The 24617-nt window shown below is 34.5% G+C and overlaps 1 protein-coding gene across 1 annotated transcript; it reads left to right on the forward strand.

Moving 5' to 3' along the window:
- The first annotated feature begins 23620 nt into the window (after window positions 1-23620).
- Window positions 23621-24604, forward strand: LOC126891663 (oocyte zinc finger protein XlCOF19-like). Its single transcript, XM_050660892.1, has one exon. It carries the CDS (start codon window positions 23621-23623, stop codon window positions 24602-24604), a length of 984 nt encoding a protein of 327 aa, XP_050516849.1.
- Window positions 24605-24617: the final 13 nt, after the last annotated feature.

The raw sequence follows: 24617 nt of genomic DNA on the forward strand, positions 1-24617 counted from the left end.
GGGTCGGATTTATGAGGACTTTGTAGATTTCATTTATGATGGTATTTTGAACAATCCTGCCAATTTTCAGCTTGATGGTAATTTTTGTAACCTCGGATGTGTAAGTTGACCGAAGTAGTAGTATATGTATCCCTTTTATTATTGCCCAGTAAGTTAACAATAAATGCTAGGATACATGTTTTTAGGATTATGGGTGATTATGACCGAGAACTTCAGCGTCTTGTACACTTATACGAAAACATTCCAATGGATAAAGAAGAAGCATACGATTCTGATACCTCATTAGATGACGAGGATTATATCGAAAATCAAGCAGATGCTGAAGAAAAAGTAGAAATTGCATTAAGTACGGTCAACGAAATAAAAGAAGAAAATCAAGCAGATACGAATTTTTTGTACGGGAAAGATGGAACAAAGTGGTACAAATATTTTCCTATGGATACTATTGACACCAAACAAGAAAATATGGTTCCTCTTCTTTCTGGTCCTATAGGACCTGCAAGAGATGCATTGACCCCAATTGATGCATGGAACTTATTCTTTGATGAAGTAGCGGATCTCGTTGTTTTATACACCAATTTGTATATTTCTGAAGTTACTGGTAATTACAAGAACAAAAATGATGCTAGACCTACCTCAAAAGCAGAAATCAACGCTTTTTTCGGACTGCTGTACTTATCCGGGCTTGAACATGGATCGCAAAAAAATTTCAGTGAGTTTTGGACGACTGATGGACTAGGTGCTGAGATTTTTCGTGTTACTATGTCTCATAGACGATTTAAGTTTCTTTTCCGCGTATTACGGTTTGATGATGCTACCACACGGGCAGAGAGGAGAGCTATAGACAAATTAGCACTTATACGTGAAGTATTTGAAGTATTTAACGAAAAATGTAAAGAGCTTTATTCACTTGGTGAATATGTAACCCTAGATGAAATGTTGTTACCATTTCGGGGAAAATGCAGTTTCCGCTTTTACATGCCGAGGAAACAAAGCAAATATGGACTTAAAGTGTTTTCATTGGTTGATTCTAGAACCTTTTATACGTCCAATATGGAGTTCTATGTTGGACAACAACCAGATGGTCCATTTAAAGCAGACAATTCTCCACAAGCTGTTTCTCTAAGATTGTGTGAACCTATTTTCGATTCAGGCCGAAATGTTACATTAAACCACTGGTTTACTAGTTACAGCTTAATCAAAACTCTTCTTCAAGATCATAGGGTTACTACTGTAGGTGCTCTTCGACCAGAGAAACCACAACTACCATCACTATTCAAGAATGCTAAAGGTAGAGAGGTGTCTTCAGCAGTTTTTGCATATGGTCCAGATATGACAATTTTGTCATATGTCCCCATGAAGAACAAAAATGTTGTTATAGCTTCCTCGCTTCACAGAAGTCCTGGTAGAATGGATCCCACATTACAAAAACCAGAAATATTCACTTTTTTTAATAGCACAAAAAGTGGAGTTGACGTGGTAGATAAGATAGCTACTTCTTGTAGTGTAGCACGAGAGACAAAAAGGTGGCCACAAGTAATACTTTACAACATGATGAATATTGCAAGTCTAAACGCATTCGTTATTCACAGATACAACAACCCTGGAAGTGAATGGTCTAATAGCAGAAGATCGTTTATCAGACAGTTGGGTTTAAGTTTACTGCATGGGAACATTGTTCAAAGAGCAACAATGAAGAATCTACCTAGAACTCTTAAGCAAACAGCTGCAAAATATGCTGGAATTCATTTGGAAGAAAAACCAACACCTCCTCCAAACAAAAGAGGTTATTGCAAATATTGCAAACGCAGAAAAACCAGATATTTCTGCAAATTTTGTAAGTGTTGATTGTGCATGGAACATATAACAGCATGCTGCGAGGAATGTGCTGACCTGATTTGATTGTGAATATTTTCTGTATGGACTTTTTTAAACATATTACTACGAATATATTACGAATATTTACTTTTGGTTTACCTTTTCTCATTTTGTTGTAAGCTAAAAATAAAGCAAACTGCGAAAAATAAAATACAGCAGAATGCTAAAAAAGCCTTCTTCGCTCTTATTGGTTCAATCGTGACGTACAGCGCCTCAAATGATTGGATTTGACAAAATTAGATACAGCAGCAGTCTTCTAATTTGGATGGGTTTAACCAGTGGCGTAACAAACTCAGCCGGGTCTCCCGTAAAATTAGAAATGGGGCCCCCTATAAAAAATTAAAATTACTAAATGCGACTTTTGTAACAAAAACTTATATGGTGTTATAGCCCAGTAAATGAACTTGAAATATGGCGATACCGTGTAATTTTCAGTGTCACCGCCGAAGTGGTAAAGTCAATATTTTCGGGTTATTTGCGAGTGAAAATGTTTATTTTCAACAAAAAAATAACACGTTTTCAGGCATGGTTTCGCAAATAATTCAAAAAGTAAGTATTTGATCGAAAAGATATTCTTGTCAAAAATGTAGCTTATAAACAAATGAAGTCTATCGACCCAGTAAAAGCAAAGTTATAGCTCCTGAAACATTGGTCTTATTCGTTAAATTGCAAATCGAATATTTCAACGTGAAATAAGCAAAAAATAAACCACTGTTTGGGCAAAACTCATTACAATTTTTTAAACTGTTTAAAAACGATTTATTCTTATATGGCCTGTAAGTTTCACCGGTTCAAAGTGCTTATTTTTGAAAGGGCTTTAACGAGTTACTAATCACGAGTATATGCGAAATTTGCAAAACTGCATATTTTGACTGCAAAAAGTCATATTTTAACCAATTTTTGTCTTACAGAAAAACAAAAATAAAACCAAAATATTTATAAAAGCAAAACCTACATTTCTCTACTCTGAGATTTTTCGCATCACTAATACTTTTTGAAAAAAGGGCATTTTTTTTAAGTGAAAAAAATTTTTTACTATAAAACCAAAATTTTTTCAAAAATAAGAACTTTGAATCGGTCAAACTTACAGATCATATAAGCAACACATACTCGTATATAAAGTAAATGGTAAAGCGCTAACGATTAATTTTATTTGGGGTGCTAAATAGGGGAAGATTTTCACAATTTTTTTTTACTAAAAAAAGGGGCCATCTTTATTTTGAACGTACCTCTCTTAGTTCTGATTCTAAAAACTTTTATTATAAAAAAATAAAAATAAAGCTTTTTTTAAACATTTAAAAAAAGTTTTAATTAGTTTTCCCCGAAAAGTGCTTCTTTTTTTGGTTATTTCACGTTGAAATATTCCATTGGAATTTTACGAATATGATCAATTTTTCATTAGCACACCTGTGCTTTTACTGTATCGATACGTTTCATGAATACACCATTTTTTTTGTTACTTCATGAATACACCAAGCTACATTTTTGCTAAAAATAATTTTTCGAGATTTTTTCGATAATATTTAATTCGATAAAATACTATTTTTCAAGTTATTTGCGAAAGACCGTCTGAAAACGTGTTTTTTTTTTTGTTGAAAAATAAACAATTTCACTCGCAAATAACTGCAATAGTATTGACTTAGATGAAGAAACTTCATAGACAAATGTTGCTTAAAATTATTAGTCAATTTATCTATTTCCGGACTTATTTTAATCGTATGTTTTTCACTCCCGAAAAGGGGTGAATTTCACACCCAAGTAAAAGCAAACAACGGCATAAGTCCAACTTTGAAGTGGATGGCAAGTAGAACCTAAATCCAAATTGTCAATCAAATCCATCGTGACGCTGATAATTACACACCAAAACAGTCATTTACTGGGCTACTTAGTAAGTGTATTCATGCAGTATTTATGACAACTTACATTTTTCATCTTTATTGGTATAGAATAAAATAGAACAAAATTAATAAATGAGTACATTATTACATAGTGTTATTCTATGAGATGAACAACTTCCTTCGTGCACTACTATAAGCTAATATATCTACAATTTTATTAGTACATATATCTATCTGATGGGCCACTTCATTTTCAATACTATACTGCTTAAAGAACGTTGCGCATGTATGCGTACAAAATATAACAATACTACATTTTACATATATTAGACGATAAGATGGGGCCCCTGACATATTGGGACCACCCCGCAAGCTTCATGCTGCGGGGGCCTCTGTTTACGCCTCTGGGTTTAACCAAACAAAATCAAAACTTCTAAAAAGTTCGACGAATATGTGTCTTTTGTTACGCCAAAATAAAAGAAGACAAAGGACGACATGTTCTCCAAGACAAAGCAGGAAGAGAATACATACTGCCCGTAGTGTACCTCCCAACCATTAATGTGTTTGGAACATTGTGAAGTAAATCATAAACCCACTTGATTATTTTGTACTTTATTTTGGATGAACAATAAAATTTCATTAATGAAAATTCTGTTTATTCATTTATTTCAGCTGAAGTTAAGCTAAATTTGCTTTGTAAAAACGCTGGTAAGGCTTGTCTTTTTCAATCCGACTGGCCCCCAATAGTTCTAATTCGGGAATGAAATCTTAGCGAGAGTTTTCAATGCAAATAAATGATTCGATTTTGTTTATCCAATAGATTCTTTTAAGGTGCAGTTCAAAAAACAACTATATTAGTTTGTGTAAACAAACAAGTTAATGTTTATTCTAATCCAAGAGAAACTATCCAAGAGAAGTAAATATTAAAAGTGAATAAACATTTTCAGTTTCGTTGCAACCCGACAATGAATTGAATTAGAGAGTACAGTAAGTGTATATACCGGTTTCGGGCTTTTTTGCTCCTCGCCAGTAGTCACATATGCTCTTCTCTCTGGCTGAACCGGGATATACCGTCGCGTTGCAGTCACGGATTGCAACGAACGAAATGGCTGGGATGCCTTAGCGACATCCGCTAGAAAAGAAACTAAGTTTTCAATCTAATAGTATATAAAATATCATCAGATTGAAAACAATGAGAACCTTCTCTGGTGACACCTCCGAGGCTTCTAAAAATGCAATACGAATACCCAGACTACAGAAAGGTGAGGGATTTCTACAATTTGCAAATCACATCCCATTGTTCAGCGTGACAAAAGCTCCAACGAGAAGGTTTAATACGTACTTTAAAGAGTAAATAAATTAATTAAACAGAGTCTTTTATTTAGAAACTAAAGTGTTTTCTTCGGAGATATTTTAAACGCAAATTACAATATTTTGCTTTTTGAATTAAATGGAATTTAAAAAATAAAATATCTTTGAATCGTTACAAATTCAAGTTAAGAAGAAGAATTTTGACCTGCTCAGACGGTAAGATAATTCTTAAAATAGACAATAAATTCATAATTTGACTTTTTTGTTAATTCCTTCCTCTGTTTTAGAAAAAAAACAAGATCCAAGTACCCAGAAGTGACCGATACAGAACTATTAAAATATCTGGTACCCCCAACCCAATTCAACTTCCAGCTAAAATGCGATAAATGTGATGCCTCGTTCAACAACAACGTCAGCTTTGGTTTCCATTCAAGAGAACACTGTCCACACAAAAAGAAGTACACTTGCCATTTGTGTCATGCCACGTTTCAAAACAAACTAAAATTTGAAATCCACGTGCGTGCTCATGAAGGGATCAAAAAATATAAGTGTCCAACTTGTGAGCAACATTTTGTGAACTTCAGAGACGCTTATGACCATCGGTATGTCCATTTTGGCGAGAAACCTTTTGAATGTAATATTTGCGGCAAAACTTTTGCCAGGTCTGGATCAGTGTGGAGTCATAAGCGACATGCGCATTATGAAGAAATTACTGGACAAAAGTTGGAGATGTTTGACTGTAAGATTTGTAATAAGCACTATACGTCTGGGTCTAGTTTGCAGGAGCATAATTTTGCTTATCATAGTGATAAAATAGAAAGGTGAGTGTAAGAAAAGAGTCAGGTTTGGTTTATTGTTAAGCTCTGGCTTGGTTTATATTGAAAATATTTAGTATTATCTGAGAAATTGAAAAATAGTCTTTTTTGTTTCTTTATGAGAAAGTCTTCGTTCTTCTTAACATATATTTTTCTCCCAGTCGATAAAGGTCATATGTGTTTCAATATTTTCCCTTTGTTCTTTTGTATTACTTTTCCCATGAGGAGATATGTCTGACTACCAAGGTTAGTGAAATGTCTCCTCCAGAATAGACTCTTCTACGTAACGCTCCAGTCCAAGAACAGTCGGTGGAGGGACCAAAAAAATGAGCTACCACAGGGAAGTGTGGGAAGTGTCCTCGCGCCGATTCTATACAACATATACACCAACGACTAACCCATACACCAACAAACAAGGCAATTTATTCACGCTGATGATACAGCTGTGGCAGCTCAGGGAAGAACCTTCAATGAAGTCGAAGTGAAACTGACAGATGCCCTGGGAGACTTAGCTCTATACTATGATAAAAACCATCTGAAACCCAATCCCACAAAAACCCAGGTATGTGCTTTCCACCTTAGAAACAAGCATGCCCGAAGGCCGCTGAAGATGGAATGGCGTGATCAAATGCTGGAACACAACGAGACGCCAAAATACCTTGGCGTCCGTCTGGATAGAACTCTGTCCTACCGATACCACTCTCAAGATGTCAAGAAGAAAGTAAGTGCCAGAAATAATATCATCCGCAAGCTAACTAATACAAAATGGGGAGCACAACCACACATACTCCGCATTTCTGCCTTAGCATTATCTTTTTCTGTCGCGGACTTTGAAGCACCAGTATGGGCAAACTCTGCTCACGCAAAGAATGTCGACGTGGCTCTAAATGAAACGGTTTGTATAATATCGGGTTGCCTGAAACCGACACCTATCGAAGAGGTAAACCGCATATCTGGGATTGCTCCACCACCTATCAGGAGGAAGGTCATGTCAGAGGTAGAACGAAAAAAGCAGGGGACGGACCGAAGCAGGAGACGGACTTATATGACCATCAAACTCAGCCAAGCAGACTAAGATCTCGGAAAAGCTTCCTGAAAACATCAAGATCCATCCCCGAAGCGCCAGAGACGCGCCGAATACACCTACGGCAAGCGTCAGCTACTGCGATACTTTTTCCTCCCTCAGACTAAATGGCTGCTGGACACAATTTATCGTATCAAACTTGGTGCTAGTAACCTGAAAAAATGGGGATACCAGGAGGACGATACCTGCGACTGTGGTGCGGTTCAGACCAGCCGGCATCTACTATCATGCACAGACATGAGAGAGACCTGCACAGAAGAAGACTTAATTATAGCAAATGAAAGGGCCATCTATGTGGCCAACCATTGAAAATACAGAATTTAAAGTTGTTGGTGTTCCGGACACGGAAAGTAAGTAAGTATGAGGAGATATTATAATATAGACATGAGATATGATATATCTGGCTTTTTGGAACCCGGCTTGTTCTTCGTCATAATGATCCATGTGTTCTACTTTTTCTTTTATAACTGTGCAAGAGATTGTGAAGGCATTACACTGATCCTCATCATCATCATCAATGGCGTTACAACTCTTCGTGAGTCTTCGACGCGTTTACTATTGGCTTCCATGTTTGTCGGACCTGTGCCACTAATTCCCATTGTCTCACTTCCATCTGCTCCAGATCTTCTTTGATTGCATCTTTCCACCGTTTTCTAGGCCGTCCTACGACCTTCTTCCACCTGGCATTTTCCAGAACACATTGTTTATAAGGCGATTGTCATTACTGCGTATCACATGCCCTGACCATCTGAGTCTATTGGCCTTTATATATCTGACTAGATTTTCCTTTCCGAATAAAGACTCTAACTCGTTATTGTACCTGCGCCTCCATTCGTTTGTCACGCTGTCTCTGCATGGGCCATAAATTATTCGAAGGATTTTACGTTCCCACACCAGCCATTTATTTACTTCTGTTTTTGTTAACGACCATTTTTCGCTTCCATACGCGACTGCTGGTTGTATTATGGTCTTATATATCTGGATTTTTGCACCTCGTGAAAGAAGTTTGATGTTGCATTGCAAAGAAAGATCTCTTTCCTACCATTATTCGCTTTTCAACTTCTCGCTCTATTTTGTTGTCATTTGTGATTGTTGCTCCTAAATATTTAGATTGTTTAACCACTTCGAAGTTATGATCGTTTATAGTAATGTTTCGCCTTATTTGCCGTCGTTCTTGTTTTGAGACGACCATGTATTTTGTTTTGTCTTCATTTAATTTTAGACTGATGTTTAATGCAGTTTCTTCAAAGCACTGATCCATCTATAGTTATTTTTTTAAATGGAGGACAAGTATTACAGATTCCACTCCTCTGGAATCTCCCCTCCTTCTTCGATTTTGTTGAACAGCACTCGTATAAAGGACACCATCTTTGCACCTCCATATTTCAGCAGTTCCATTATTACGTTCCCTGGTCCTGTTGGTTTGTTGTTTTTAGCTTTCTTTAGTGCTTTAGTTTTATCTTCCTCTGTAATTTTGGATTCCTTCGTTATTATTGTTCTGTGTGATTGTGTGAGTACCCTAAATAAACTAGAAGACCGTAGCAAGCTTTCGGTAGCCTGGGTCAGGGCCGTAACTACCATTGGGGCAACCGGGGCAGTGCCTCGGGGCTTCCGGCCAAGAGGGCCCCCGTTTGGTTGACCGTGCATAGATTATAACGAGGTCAAATAAGCTTTTTAAGTACTTTCAGTTAAATTTCTTTTTCGAGTTAACCGATTGTAATAAGTACACGGCATATTAATTCTAACAACTTCAATTATCGAATTTAACCTGTTTCACCAGCACCATTATAAAATATTTTGTCTCAAAATCGCTCCATAAAGTCTTAGATGACTTCTTATAATTTCTTTGCAGTCTTCGAAGTTCTTCATATGTTGCAATTTGTTTTTTAAGATTTTAATGAAAGGTACCGAATTTCGTTTTATAATATTCCCGCCAAATTGGATTCTGCTCTCATTAGAGCTGTATACAATTACTTCACCACGGTCTCCTCCTTTTTGACATTTTCCCATCTCCTTCAATTTTTCTTCCAATTTTTCAATATCGAATTTTAACGCATTCCCGAATTTTTCTTCCACCTTTTCAATTTTCTCTATCTTCTCAGCAATCTGGTTTACCTCTTCTTGCATTTTCTCTAAATAAACCTTCATATCTTCATATTTTTGCAACTCCCAACGAACAGTATCTTTCGTTGGAAGGCACTGAAGTCCTCATACCAATCTGAAAGATGTTCCTCGAAAGTGACTCTAAAACCTCTTAATCCAGATTTTGCGATGTTTTGAAGTGCCTCTCAAGTCTAGTTCTGTCAAGTAACAAAAGAAATGAAAGAGACGAAGCAACACAACGGGAAAAAAGAAACTAGAATCATTTAAATTTATTTTGATACTATTTGTGCAAAATAAAATCCTTGAAATCCTCAACATAGTCTTGAAAACACTGCAATCAAGATCTTTGGACCTTTTAACAGCGTACAGTTTACTTAAAGAGAGCCTCTTAAAATTAACTGAAATGAGAGGACAATTTGAAACCTTTGAAGAGGCTTTAAATATGTGTCAACGTTACGGGGGTATATAAGGTATAACGGGGAATACCAGTAGGGTTCGCTCCAAAAATAATGCAGAAAACGAAAAAACACTTCGATGAACTGTGCGAAGATAAAATACTTCAAGAACCCAAGCTATGCTTTAGAGTAACCGTGTTTTACTCAATGATCGACACATTATATCATCAGCTAGACACTCGCTTTCAAGGAATGAATAATAATAATATCGTATGGCATTTTTGCCGGGGAGATCCTTTCGGATAGTTCCGGCGCCATTTACATCTTTAACCCTGTTTTAAGTAACTAGTGCCGATGTACACTAGCCTAGGGGGACCTACGGCTTTACGTGCTCTCCGAGGCACGGTGAGACGGCTCGTGTCATTATTGGAAATGAAAATGGTTTGTCTTTGGCAGGGCTCGAACCCACGTCTACTGGCGTATGAGGCCAGCGTTTATGCCGTTACTCCACGGCCGCTCTCAAGGAATGAAAGCAGTATGAGATACGTTGATACGTACCCAATTTTTACCCCACCCCTCCTCCGCTGGGGGTAAACCCCCGAGACCTCCCGGTAGGGGGCCCCCAGATCACGTTTGCTCCGGGACCCCCAATATCGTACTTACGGCCCTGGCCTGGGTACCGGGGAACGGGGGTCATAATTTCAGTAAAAATGCAGATGAAATGATCAAACAATTCTCATCAATGCCATTCGTTGGCAACGGCACAAGAAAGTGGGTAGTTCACAAATCTTTAAAATGGTGGAGGAATTCACCAGGACAAAGATAGTTGCAAGAAATATTATAAGACCTATCTATCTTTCGATTCTTTGTATATTCCATTTTCCTATTCTCATAATAAAAAGAAGAATTAGAACGTTTAAGTGTATTGAAGTAGAGGGTAGTTATGTCGAGACCTTAATAAAGCCCTATATATTTTTTATAGCCAACACATATCTAAATCCTTGAATGAACGAGAGGAAGAAGTAAGACTTTTTGAAAAGCGACTGTTTTTCTTTCAACAATATTAACAAAAAACTGTGGAAGCTTACCACATAATCAAAATATATTAAAACAATTACCTGAGCTGGGCTTAACGTTTGTGTACAATATATACTTTTCACCGCCATGTATTATCTTTTCAAAATTATATTTTTTATCTAACAATAAAACACTGAAAACGTTTGTTTTCTATACTTCCACAAAATTTTTTACAACTTTGTGACTACAGCTGTTTCGGCAGAGTGCCTTTCTCAAGTGATTTAGATTACTATGGGTTTGTCTTTTTAAAGTCTTTAACTGAAGAGGTTGAAGAGTGGGGAGCTGTTTGTCTTGAGTTGGTCATTCAGAATTATATTTGTATTTTTCAATTTATTAATTTCCATAGATTCTAATAAAGATAGTTTAAGGCCTTTATTTTGAATATGCAGAATTTGAAACTGTTCATTAAAAGAATAATTATGATCTAGAATGTGAAGTGCGTATGTTGAAGTGTCTGTTTTTCTATTGTTGAAAGCCCTTTTATGTTCTGCTATCCGTTTGTCAAAGGCTCTGCCAGTTTGACCGATGTAAGTTTTCGGACAGTCACCACAAGTTAGTTTGTAAACACCTCTCTGTAGTTGTTTTCGCTTTCGGCTCTTATTGTTCTGAATATATTTGCTTAAGTTGTTGTAAGTTCTGAAAGCTGGTGTTATTCCTTTCTTTTTTATGTATCTGCCTATTTTTTAAAAAAGAAAAGAATAACACCAGCTTTCAGAACTAACAACAACTTAAGCAAATATATTAAGAACAATAAGAGCCGAAAGCGAAAACAACTACAGAGAGGTGTTTACAAACTAACTTGTGGTGACTGTCCGAAAACTTACATCGGTCAAACTGGCAGAGCCTTTGACAAACGGATAGCAGAACACAAAAGGGCTTTCAACAATAGAAAAACAGACACTTCAACATATGCACTTCACTTTCTAGATCATAATCATTCTTTTAATGATCCGTTTCAAATTCTGCATATTCAAAATAAAGGCCTTAAACTATCTTTATTAGAATCTATGGAAATTAATAAATTGAAAAATAAAGATATAATTCTGAATGACCAACTCGAGACAAACAGCCCCCCACTCCTCAACCTCTTCAGTTAAAGACTTTAAAAAGGCAAACCCATAGTAATCTAAATCACTTGAGAAAGGCACTCTGCCGAAACACTGTAGTCACATAGTTGTAATAAATTTTGAGGAAGTATAGAAAACAAACGTTTTCAGTGTTTTATTGTTAGATAAAATGAATTTCCATCAAGTAACGGTCGAATCTATCAATTATATCTTTTAGTTCAGTAACCTGTGATGTCTGTGGAAAAAATTTCTGGCGTGGTCGCATAAAGCGCCACATGCTAACTCACACCCAAGTCAAAGGCTTCTCGTGTTCAGTGTGTTCAAAAACCTTTTCCAGAAACAGTACCCTCAAAGTCCACCAAGTAGTACATACTGGAGAAAAACGATACGTGTGCTCCTACTGTGGTAAAAAATTTGCTCAATCGGCCCCCTACAACTACCACATGAAAATTCACAATGGAACGAAACCTCATAAGTGCCTTATATGCGGAAAAGCGTTTATTTCTGTCGGGAATTTGAAGATACATATGAAAAATGTACATAATATTGCGAATAATACCTAGTAATATAGAAAATTTGTTTTCCAATTGGTTTTTTATTATTATTACGATTCATCCTGTTTTTTATAATTTTGTTGTACATACGAACGAAAAATTTCATATAATTCATCATTATCATCATTTTGGCTTTACAAGCCTGCCCTAGTGATGATCCGGTTGGAAGGACCAAATAAAGTATGAAATTGTATTGTTGTCAATAACAACTGGTAGACTTAATTTGACGACTATATCGAAAAACTAATTCTACAAATAATATAAGACATGTGTTCTTATAGTTCTATAGCCGGTTCTTACATCTTTATTGGTGACACACTATTATTCACAAGTTGAATTAATGATTGGGTTAGTACTTTATTGAAAATGTACTTAAACCCTGCACGGGGATATCGTTTACTATGCATAACTGAGATTCTATTATTAATGGAGACTCCCCTATGTTTTCCTTTTTATTTCATCAAGGTTGTATTACAAATTACCACATTAAGTTCGCTACAGACTATGCGTGATTCGCGATTCGCGGGCAGTTCACTAATAGTGTGTAGGGTCTTGTTCGTTAAAAATCGATTCGTAAACAAAATTATTCGTGTGTACACAGTAATTTGCTATTGCGAGCGGTAAATTAACGAACATTAAAGGCTGCACATTAACACGAACTGACGAACAATTGATAAATCAGGCATCGCGCATTACGAATCGAGAACTACGCATAGTCTGTATGCTTTTTTCGCGAATTACTACGAACTACAACGAATCACGCATCGCGCATAGTCTGTAGCCAGCTTTACTAGGCCAAGTGTGTTCAAATAAGACTGCTGACTATACAAGGTTGAGAAATATTGTGAAACGAGACACGCATTGTATACGATGCGTGTGCTCTAGTTTTTCTATTGAAAATAAGTCTTTATTGCGATATGTTTAATATACCACTTCTATTTTTCCACATTTTAACTGCCTATAACTTTAAACGACTCAAGATAGAAATATGCGGTTTTCGCTGAAATGTTTTATTTTAGTAAAAGTTTTGTCTGAATGGATCGAGTTTTTTTACAGTCGGAAAAATGAAAGAATATCCATGAACGATCACATCAATCACATATTATTCAGATTATTAATAATATATCTCTCTCGTTTTTTATTTATGAAAAATAAAACAGCAAATACAAAATATGTGATTAACGTGACCGTTCATGGGTATTCTTTCATTTTTCCGAGTGTATATCGCTTTCAAGTACGAAAAAAATGGCGGATTTTTGAAAAAAACCTGGTTGACTTTTTTTTACCGGAACACACAGTATATTTTTTTTGTAAATTGAAAGAACGGTCATTCACCTATCCAGCGATATAAAGTTTTTTAAAATCGGTTTGTCAAATGACTGAAATTAATTAAATTTTTAAAATGAGAGGTGCAACGTGGATATCACATAACTAAATAACATAACTAAGCAAATTGATATTATGTTATGCGATTTCCACATTAGTGCGGCAGATTCGTGCAAATATTATAAGAATTGCACATTTAATGATACAAGCATATAATTTGGTCCACATATACCGCACATATAAAGGTTCAAATTTGGATATGAGGCCATCTCAGATTTTGCCTTTTACAAAAATGGCGGTCATTTAAAATGGGCGACTGTACATATGTGACTAATAGCATAATATCTTTTGAATGAAAAGTCCGATATCAACCAAATTTGGTACATAGGTTCTTTTTGTGATTTACAAGATCGACGTCGTGAACTGGACGAATCGGTTTACCAGAAGTTGTGTTTTTCCTGGTTTTTTATGTAAAACTATTTTATATTATGTAAATAATTTATTTTCAATTTTTTCACCCTGTATCTATTAATTTTTCAAAATGGTAATACCACCATTGAAAAGGGCGTAAGAATATGTTTTAGGAAATATTTTGAACTTTTCAGTTATGTTAATTACCATTTAATAAATGCATAACGTATCTTCACATGTGTGGCAGATTCTTGCAAATATTATAAGAATTATTGTGCATTTAATGGTAGAAGCATATAATTTGGATTACATATACTACACATACAAGAGTTCAAATTTAGATATGAGGCCATCTCAGATTTTGCATTTTACAAAAATGGCGAGCATTCAAAATGGTTACTATACATATGTGGCTAATAGCGCGATAATTTTTGAACGAAAATTCCGATTTCAGCCAAATTTGGCATTAAGGCTCTTTTTTGATGAATAAGATCGAGGTCTTGAACCGGAAGGGTCGGTTTACCAGAAGTTGTGGTTTTACTGTTTTTTATGTAAAAATATGTTTTTTTTTCAACTCTTTAACCCTGTATATATTAATTAAAAAAAAGTAATACCGTCATTGAAAAGAGTGTAAAAATATTTTTTAGGAAAGATTTTGAACTTTTAAGTTATGTTAATTACCAGTTAATAAATGCATAACGTATCTTCACATGTACCTATGTGCGGCAGATTCATTTTGAATGCCCGCTATTTTTGTAAAAGACAAAATCTGAGATGGCCTCATATCTAAATTTTAATCTTTGTATGTGTAGTGTGTGTGGTCCAAATTATATGCTTTTACCATTAAATGCACAATAATTCTTATAGTATTTGCACGAATCTGCCGCACATAGGTTCATAGGTACATGTGAAGATACGTTATGCATCTATTAATTGGTAATTAACATAACTAAAGAGTTCAAAATATTTCCTAGAAAATTCTTTTACGCTCTTTTCAACGCCATTATTAACTTTTTAAAAAATTAATATATACAGAGTGAAAGAATCGGTAAAAAAACAACATGTTTTTACATAAAAATCAGAAAAAACACAACTTTTGGTAAATCGATTCTTCAGGTTCAAGACCTTGGTCTTACACATCAAAAAAAGAACCTATATATCAAATTTGGTTGAAATCGGACTTTTTGTTCAAAAGTTATCGTGCTATTAGTCACATATGTATATTCGCCATTTTGAATGCCCGCCATTTTTGTAAAAGGTAAAATCTGAGATGGCCTTATATCTAAATTTGAACCTTGATGTATGTAGTATATGTGGTCCAAATCATATGCTTCTACCATTAAATGCACAATAATTCTTATATTTCCACGAATCGGCCACACATAGGGTACATGTGAAGATACGTTATGCATTTATTAAATGGTAATTAACATAACTAAAAAGTTCAAAATATTTTCTACAAAATATTTTTTTTGTCAATTGCGGTTCAACCTTTTTGAAAAATTAATATACATATACAGAGGGAAAAAATTGAAAAAAAAAAACATATTTTTACATAAACAACTAGTAAAAACACAATTCCTGGTAAACCGATTCTTCTGGTTCACCACATACATCTTGTAAATCAAAAAAAGAACCTATCTACCAAATTTGGTTGAAATCGGACCTTTCGTTCAAAAGTTATGGTACTATTAAAGACATATTTATAGTCGCCATTTTGAATGCCCACCATTTTTGTAAAAGGCAAAATCTGAGATGGCCTCATATCTAAATTTGAACCTTGATATGTGTAGTATAATATGTGGTCCAAATTATATGCTTGTATCATTAAATGTGCAATTGTTTCACATATCGGCCGCACTACATTGGATCTCTCATTTTAAAAATTAATTCCTCAGTCATTTGACAACCGATTTTAAAAAACTTTGTATCGCTGGATAGGTAAATGACCTTTCTTTCAATTTACAAAAAAATACTGGGTGTTTTAATAAAAAACCGCATATTTCTATCTTGAGTCGTTTAGAAGTTATAGGCAGTTAAAATGGGGGAAAATATAAGTGGACACCCGGTATACACAGAGGGGCAAAATTATGAAATAAATTCAATTTCTCTAAAATGGACGGTTTTTTTTAGAAAAATCCCGAAATAGGTCGATTTTATTTTTGAATTACAATTTTTTGGCATTTACCTCATACTAGTGACTTCGTTCATCTGAGCGTGATGACGTAATCGGTGATTTTTTTAATGGGAATAGGGATCGTGTGGTAGCTCATTTGAAAGGGTGTTCAATTCTATGTTCGGTAATATAAACATTAACATCATTATTTATCCAGGTGACCAAAAAAATAATTTTTGAATTAAATTAATTGACGCAAAAAGAAGAAATTTTTGTAATTTATTTAATTCAAAATACATTCTATGTCCAAACTGCCAAGAGGCAGGTGGGATGCTGTTTGAGATTTAATTTAAGCGAAAAGAAATGTTTATTTACGAAATAAACGTTTTTCTATTTTTTGGCAGCAGTACAATGTATTTTGAGTTAAATACATTTCATACATTCTTCTTTTTGCGTCAAGTAATTTAATTCAAAAATGATTGTTTTGGCCACCCTGTATAAATAATTATGTTAATGTTTATATCACTGAATAAAGAATTTCAAATGAGCTACCACACGACCCATATTCCCATTTAAAAAATCATCGATTACGTCATCACGCTCAAATGGATGACGTCACTAGTATGAAATATATGACAAAAAATTGTAATTTAAAAATAAATATCGAACTGTTTCGGGATTTCTTCTAAAAAATCGTCCATTTTAGAGAAATTGAATTTATTCCATAATGATGCTACTCACTATATAATTTAAAATAGTATTTTGGTACTCCTATTTTTTTTTTTTTTGGATTTGTAAGTATTTGTAAGATATGTCTTTACTACTCAACACTACATGAGAAATATTTTAATTTTAGTTAAAAATAAATTATTTTTTATCCTTTTTTTAATATATGTATAACTTTTAATATCCTTAAAATTATCTACCGTTTGTTTTAGTGATACCGACAAAAGTAAAAAAATATTAAAGAACAAAAAACCTGAAACAGTTAAAAGAAAAAACGGAATGAGAGGCATTCTGGCTAAAATAAAACTAGAAGATTATGATTCCTACATCGTCAAGCCTGCAGAATTTGAACCTGCGAAGTGTGATAAATGTAGTACCACCTTCAAGAATAACGTAGAACTAGGGTTTCACTCCATCGAGCACAGTGCTAAAGGTCTGTTTGAGTGTCATGTTTGTAGGGAATTTTCCCACAGGAAGAAATCTAGTTTGGAGATGCATATCAGACAACATGAAGGTATCAAAAAGTATAAATGTCCAATTTGTGAGAAACAGTTCACTACTTTAACGCCGGCGTATGAACACCAGTACGTCCATTCTGAACAGAAACCTTTCGATTGTGATATTTGTGGCAGAAAGTTTACCTCTTCAGGGTCTGCAAGAAACCACAAAAAGGAGGCTCACTATGAGATGTTAACTGGACAAAAATTTGAAAAGTTTGACTGTAAGATATGCAACAAACACTACGTTAATTACTCCGGCTTGGCACATCACAACTTTCGTCACCACAAAGAGCTATGCAAGCAAAAGCTGGCTTTATGTGAAACCTGTGGTATGCACTTCTCCAGCCAAGCACAGCTCAGAAAACACACCTTCACTCACTCCAAAGATACTCCCTACGCGTGTGATCAATGTCCAAAAAGATTCTCAAGGTCAACAAGCCTCAAAGAACACCAATTGGTACACACTGGGGAAAAAAGGTTCACTTGCAGTTATTGTGGAAAGAGGTTTGCTCATTCTTCCACGTTTCGATACCATTTGAAGCTGCATACTGGAGAAAAGCCCTTTTCTTGCGTGGTGTGTGGTAAAGGCTACATCTCTGTTGGGAACTTGAAGCTCCATATAAAAAGCACCCATAAAACACAAAAGAATTAATAAATCATATAATAAAATGTTTTATAAACCTGTAGTATTTTGCTATCCCACCACCAATATCTTTTTTATTTTGTAGTCCAGAGAAATAATATTTTTCTCGTGGCACATCCCCCTCCAGGCCGAAACCAGAATTTTTGAGTAGAATGGACAGCTATCCTAATAACGTATATGTTTCCTGCAGCCGATTTTGATGATATACATAGTTATAAACAAATGAAAATCAAAAAACGGTAAATTTTCGCTTTTTTCGTCTATTACTTAAAAGTGAAGCATTCTAAAAAAATTTGAAAATAAGAAACTGATAACTCATATAAAAAACTTCAATATGGCGTTCGCTGAATATGTCTATTAGGGTGGGCCGAAAAAATATTTTTTTATCCGATTGAAACGGGGTAGGTTTTAAAAGTTGCATTTGGGGTCCTAAAAGAAAACTGCAAAATATTTTTGCTGAAAAAAAATATCTTCAGTCTGCGCATTTGACTTAAAATTTCAGTTTTTTTGGTAAAAAGTAACTTTTTGGAAATAATTTTGTACACATTAAGAAATGAGATAGAATGACCGGGTAGCGTTATATATGTTTGTTAACACTAATAGAATAACCCCAAAGAGTTTCATTTGTCTTATGCAACATCTTCAGTGTGCGCAAGAACCACCAATTTACGTGATTTTAAGGTTAAATACAATATTTTTATACCACTTACCTTTTCTAATATTTGAAGTCTAGTTGTTTTGAAAAGTCTACAGTCAGCTTTTTTCTGTACATTTATCGAGGAAAATATATCATCATTTATGCAACTCTTCGCTAGTTCATAATGAACTACCCAGGACTCACCACGAGGAGGTGGTTGCATGTCGAGTCCCACCCGTGCCCTCCCTTCCACCCAACCATGAGAGCAAGTTGTTCTTTTTGCTTAGGCTTTGAACTCTTTCTTAGAGTCAAACTTAGGCCGTATTGCTCTGTCAAATAGTCTAGTTCTGATTATTTCATCCCTTTTCTTTTCATCGCACACTTGTAGTGCTGATCGTGTGACTTCTTTTACTGCTCTTTCGACAGCTTCCAGATTTAAGCAAAGTAGATTTGAGTATGGATCAGAAATATTTATACGACATATGCAGAATAGTTACTAAAGGAGAATCACCACCAGGATTTGGGTATAGAAGTCCTGGAAAGTTGAATCATGCACGGTGGGTGACAACTGCCAATCGTGTACTCCGATTGTACATTGCATCTAGTTCACCATCAGATCAGTTGAAAGATTTAGCCAAATATGTTGCCTTAGTTTATGCTCCAAGCTGGTTCACTACCAAATGCAATCACAAACTGAAGGATGGTTCAAGCAATCTTTGGAAAATGCTGGACTTTTCATCATATATGTCACACGAACAAAAGAAAGTGATTCATAAGTGCATTCAAAATAATGCATACTTCGCACACCCCGAAAATATGCTTGTGGCAATGCTCTCCGATGACAGAAAACACATTCGTCAGCTTGCGATCAGACGAATATTAAAAGTCAGAAGAAAAAACGACAGAGAAAGAGTTCGACTTTTTGAAATTCCTAAAATAGATTTTTCTGCCAAAGAATACGTAGATTTAATTGAATGGCAGTTTATGGATTAGTCCAGAAAGCCACTGCGCATCCGCTTTTTGCACAATCTTACTCAAAAAGGACCCCTTTTAACAAATTTGCATGTTGCCAGGACCAAAAGGTGGTCAAAAATTTTCTAAACGTTTTTTTTTTGTTTTTTTCCTAAAATTATTTTTTTTGCATGGAAAAAAGTTTTTTTAGGTTTTTTGGATCAATCCAAACAGAAAAGGCCTTTGGTGACTTTTCTCTAAAAATGATAGTTTTTGACATATAAGCGATTAAAAATTGAAAAATTGCGAAATCGGCCATTTTTAACCCTCAAGAACTATGTGAAAAACTGAAAATTTGAATGTTGCCAAGGTAAGTAGATATTCTTTAAACATCGATTGATGAAATCCCGAAGAGTTTTTTCAATACCATATTCAAAACTAGTTTGTTTTTTAATTGGTAATCAAGCGTGCGCGACACTATTTTCCACCGACAGTATGGTGCAAATGAAAGGAATAAATTCGTTATTTCGTAAACCGACGACTTTAAGGAAAAATCCCGAAACAGGTCGATTTTTATTTTTAAGTTATGATATTGTGGCGTATATCGTATACTAGTGACGTCATCCGTCTGGGCGTGATGACGTAATCGATGATTTTTTTAAATGAAAATAGGGGTCGTGTGGTAGCTCATTTGAAAGGTTCTTCAATTTTCTATTCAGTAATGTAAACATTTACATAATTATTTATACAGGGTGTCCTTCTACTTATTTTTTTGTCAAATAATTTATTTTAATAAAAATTTTTTGGACACCCTGTATAAATAATTATGTAAATGTTTATATTACTGAATAGAGAGTTGAAAAACCTTTCAAATGAGCTAGCACACGACCCCTATTCTCATTTAAAAAAATCATCGATTACGTCATCACGTCCAGATTGATGACGTCACTAGTATACCATATATGCCACAATATCATAACTTAAAAATAAAAATCGACCTGTTTCGGGATTTTTCCTTAAGGCCGCCGGTTGACGAAATAATGAATTTATTCCTTTCATTTGCACCATACTGTCGGTGGAAAATAGTGTCGCGCACGCTTGATTGGCAATTAAAAAACAAAGGAGTTTTGAATACTGTATTGCAAAAAACTCTTCGGGATTTCATCAATCGATGTTTAAAGAATATCTACCTTCCTTGGCAACATTCAAATGTTGAGTTTTTCACATAGTTTTTGAGTGTTAAAAATGGCTGATTTCGCAATTTTTCAATTTTTAATCGCTTATATGTCAAAAACTATCATTTTTAGAGAAAAGTCACTAAAGACCTTTTCTGTTTGGAATGATCCAAAAAACCTAAAAAAACTTTTTTCCATGCAAAAAAAATAATTTTAGGAAAAAAACAAAAAAAAAACGTTTAAAAAATTTTTGACCACCTTTTGGTCCTGGCAACATGCAAATTTGTTAAAAGGAGTCCTTTTTGAGTAAGATTGTGCAAAAAATCTGAATTCGAATATTTTCCCTAGCGGATGCGCAGTGGCTTTCTGGACTAGATGTAACTGAGCCCCCTGTTACCATGCATCTATCAGAAGAGGACCTAAACACAATATTGGTTGACGGCGTGTCAGATATTCTTGCAGAAGGTGTGCTGGGAAAATTACCGACACATACTCAAGCTGTCGAAAGAGCAGTAAAAGAAGTCACACGATCAGCACCACAAGTGTGCGATGAAAAGAAAAGGGATGAAATAATCAGAACTAGACTATTTGACAGAGCAATACGGCCTAAGTTTGACTCTACGAAAGAGTTTAAAGCCTAAGCAAAAAGAACAACGTGCTCTCATGGTTGGGTGGAAGGGAGGGCACGGGTGGGACTCGACATGCAACCACCTCCTCGTGGTGAGTCCTGGGTAGTTCATTATGAACTAGCGAAGAGTTGCATAAATGATGATATATTTTACTCGATAAATGTACAGAAAAAAGCTGACTGTAGACTTTTCAAAACAACTAGACTTCAAATATTAGAAAAGGTAAGTGGTATAAAAATATTGTATTTAACCTTAAAATCAAGTAAATTGGTGGTTCTTGCGCACAGTGAAGATGTTGCATAAGACAAATGAAACTGTTTGGGGTTATTCTATTAGTGTTAACAAACATATATAACGCTACCCGGTCATTATATCTCATTTCTTAATGTGTACAAAGTTAATTCCAAAATGTTACTTTTTACCAAAAAAACTGAAATTTTAAGTCAAATGCGCAGACTGAAGATATTTTTTTTCAGCAAAAATATTTTGCAGTTTTCTTTTAGGACCCCAAATGCAACTTTTAAAACCCACCCCGTTTCGATCGGATAAAAAAATATTTTTTCGGCCCACCCTAATGTCTATCCTTATTAGTCTAATAAAATAAAATTACACTACATGTAAAATAAAATGTAAATTCGTACAGGTTGAAACAAATTTTATATCAAAGTTTAGGTGGGTACAAAAGATATTTTCAAGAAAGTATCCAAGTCATACAATGGGATCATTGTTTAAATAATTAAAAAGGGGTCATTTTTGCAAAAAAATTACTTTTTAACTGCTGAGGTCATTCAATTATTAGTGAAGGTCTATAGGATTATTTTCTACAAAGATGAAGAGTAAATCTTTCACATAAGACTTACTAAATTAAATTTGACCCCCTATTTATTTAAATAATTGTATATAAAACTTTAAAAACAAATTTGCAAAAAATTATTTTTAGTGTTTTAAATAAGCACTATAAAATACCTTATTTTACAGGAGAAGTTGCGCTATGTTATCAGTATTAATGAAAAAAAAAATGGTCAAAAATATTTAATATTTTTTGAGATATTGAATTTGTTTATTAAATGTTACTCTTTATTCAATTGCAAAAACGCGGTTGTTGCCAAAGAAATATTCACCTGTATCAAATCTTATTATTTTTATTTTTATGTATATTTTCGATAAATGTATTGATAAATTCAAATTTCAATTAAACTTCCCCCTAAAATGGCATTTGAAATTTATTCAAATTTGTTTATAATTTGTTTTTTAAAAACGTTGCGGGGATTAAATATTTTGAAATGCCGTTCGATAATTGGGTTCCTGGAAATTTTTTAGTAATTAACAAATTTGTTTGTCTTTTTTTCCTCTTCTTTTTTTTCTTGGAGCTATATTACTACGGGCCCTTTTAGGGTTAAGCTTCATTAAGAATGTCGAATCTCTAAGTTGTAGAATCTAGACCTAAAAATATTAAGATTGGTCTAAAATCACTTAAATAAAATGTGGCTACTTACTGAGCTACAGGGTATTTTATTTAAAAATTTAAAAATTATTTTTACCAAGTACTTTTAAACTATTTGACGTATCCTTATCATACTTGGCAGAAAGTGTCGGTACTATACAGTCTACTAAATTGTGATAAATAAAAGTTTCTAGCTACTACCAGAGGCGTACGACAGGGGGTAGTTAATGGTTGACCCTTCCCAAATTCTACGCCACTGAGGGAATTACTATTTTAGCAAAATTTTTCGATTCTCCAATACTTTCTATATAAATAATATAGGCTATTCTGGTAACGATTAAGTCATTAGTTTTCGAGATATTGGACGTTAAAAATTAAACGCCATAGTTATTTTGATTCATTCATTCATTCAGTTTAAACTTCCAATATCTCTCAAACTGATGACTTTATCGATACCAATAAAGTTATTTACATACAAAGTATTGGAGAATCGAAAAATTTCGCTAAAATAGTATTCAGGGTCAATCATTCACTATCCCCTGTCGTACGCCTCTTTCACTAGCTAGAAACGTTTATTAATTACAATTTAGTAGTGTATAATAGCCACACTTTCTGCCAAGTATTATAAGGATACGTCAAATAGTTTTAAAGTACTTGGTAACAATAATTTTTAAATTTTTAATAAACAAACTGTAATTTTTTTTTATGCAGAATTAGCCCTTAAAGTTTGTCGCACTTATTCAGAAACACCCTGTATTGATGAAGAACATGGCTAGCTGTCAAAATACCTAACTTTTTCATTATCCGACATAATGAATGAGCCAAAAAGCAGAATGTTAAGAAAGGCTAAGGCTACAATTGAGTTAATAATAGCACTATTCTCCTTGGTAATATTTATTTAATGTTTATTTTTTGTAGTGCCAAGAATGAATTTGTAGATATGAGAGGCAAAAAGGAAAATGAATATGTAGATTTAAATGAATACGTGGATGTTATAATACAAAAAGAAGAAAAACTAAAAAAACCGAAGCGCAAAAGAGGAATGAAGGACATTCTCGCAAAAATGACCTCAGAAGAATATGAAACCTATCTGGTCCAACCTGCTGCATCTGATAAACCATTAAAGTGTGGGAAATGCTCATTATCGTTTCCAAACAACGTTGAACTGGGTTTTCATTCAATAAAACACAATGACAAAGGACTTTATGAATGTCATGTATGTGTAGAATATGCACACCAAAACAAACAAGCTTTTGATATTCATATAAGGGAACACGAAGGCATTAAAAAATACAAGTGCCCTATATGCAATAAGCAGTTCACTACCATAAGACCAGCATATGAGCATCAGTATTTTCACGGAAAAGAAAAACCGTTCACATGTGATATATGTGGACAGAAATTCCGTACTTCAGTTGCAGCGAGAAATCATAAAACCGAGGTTCATTATGAAATGCTGACTGGGCAAAAATTCGAAAAATTCGACTGTAAAATATGCAACAAACATTACGCAAATCGATCTGGGTTGGATCACCATAACTTCAGGCACCACAAAGAACTTTGCAAGCAAATGCCAGCCTTATGTGATATCTGTGGTAAAGATTTCTCAACAAAAGCCCAGCTCAGGAACCACAAACGAACGCACTCAAAAGAGTCTGCTTATTCATGCGATGTGTGTTCTAAGAAGTTTACCCAACTTGCAGGCCTAAAACAACATCAATCGGTGCATACGGGAGAGAAGAAGTACGCTTGTAGCTACTGCGGGAAGAGATTCGCGTATTTTTCTGGATATAATTATCATTTAAAGTTACATACTGGCGAGAAGCCGTTTTCTTGCATTATTTGTGGCAAAAAATATATCGCCCCTGGGAATTTAAGGATACATATGGCCAATCACCATAGCTCCCAAGTTCTTAAAAGTTAGTCTAATAAAATAT

This window comes from Diabrotica virgifera, chromosome 9 (genome assembly GCF_917563875.1).
Source record: "Diabrotica virgifera virgifera chromosome 9, PGI_DIABVI_V3a".
NCBI lineage: Eukaryota > Metazoa > Arthropoda > Insecta > Coleoptera > Chrysomelidae > Diabrotica > Diabrotica virgifera.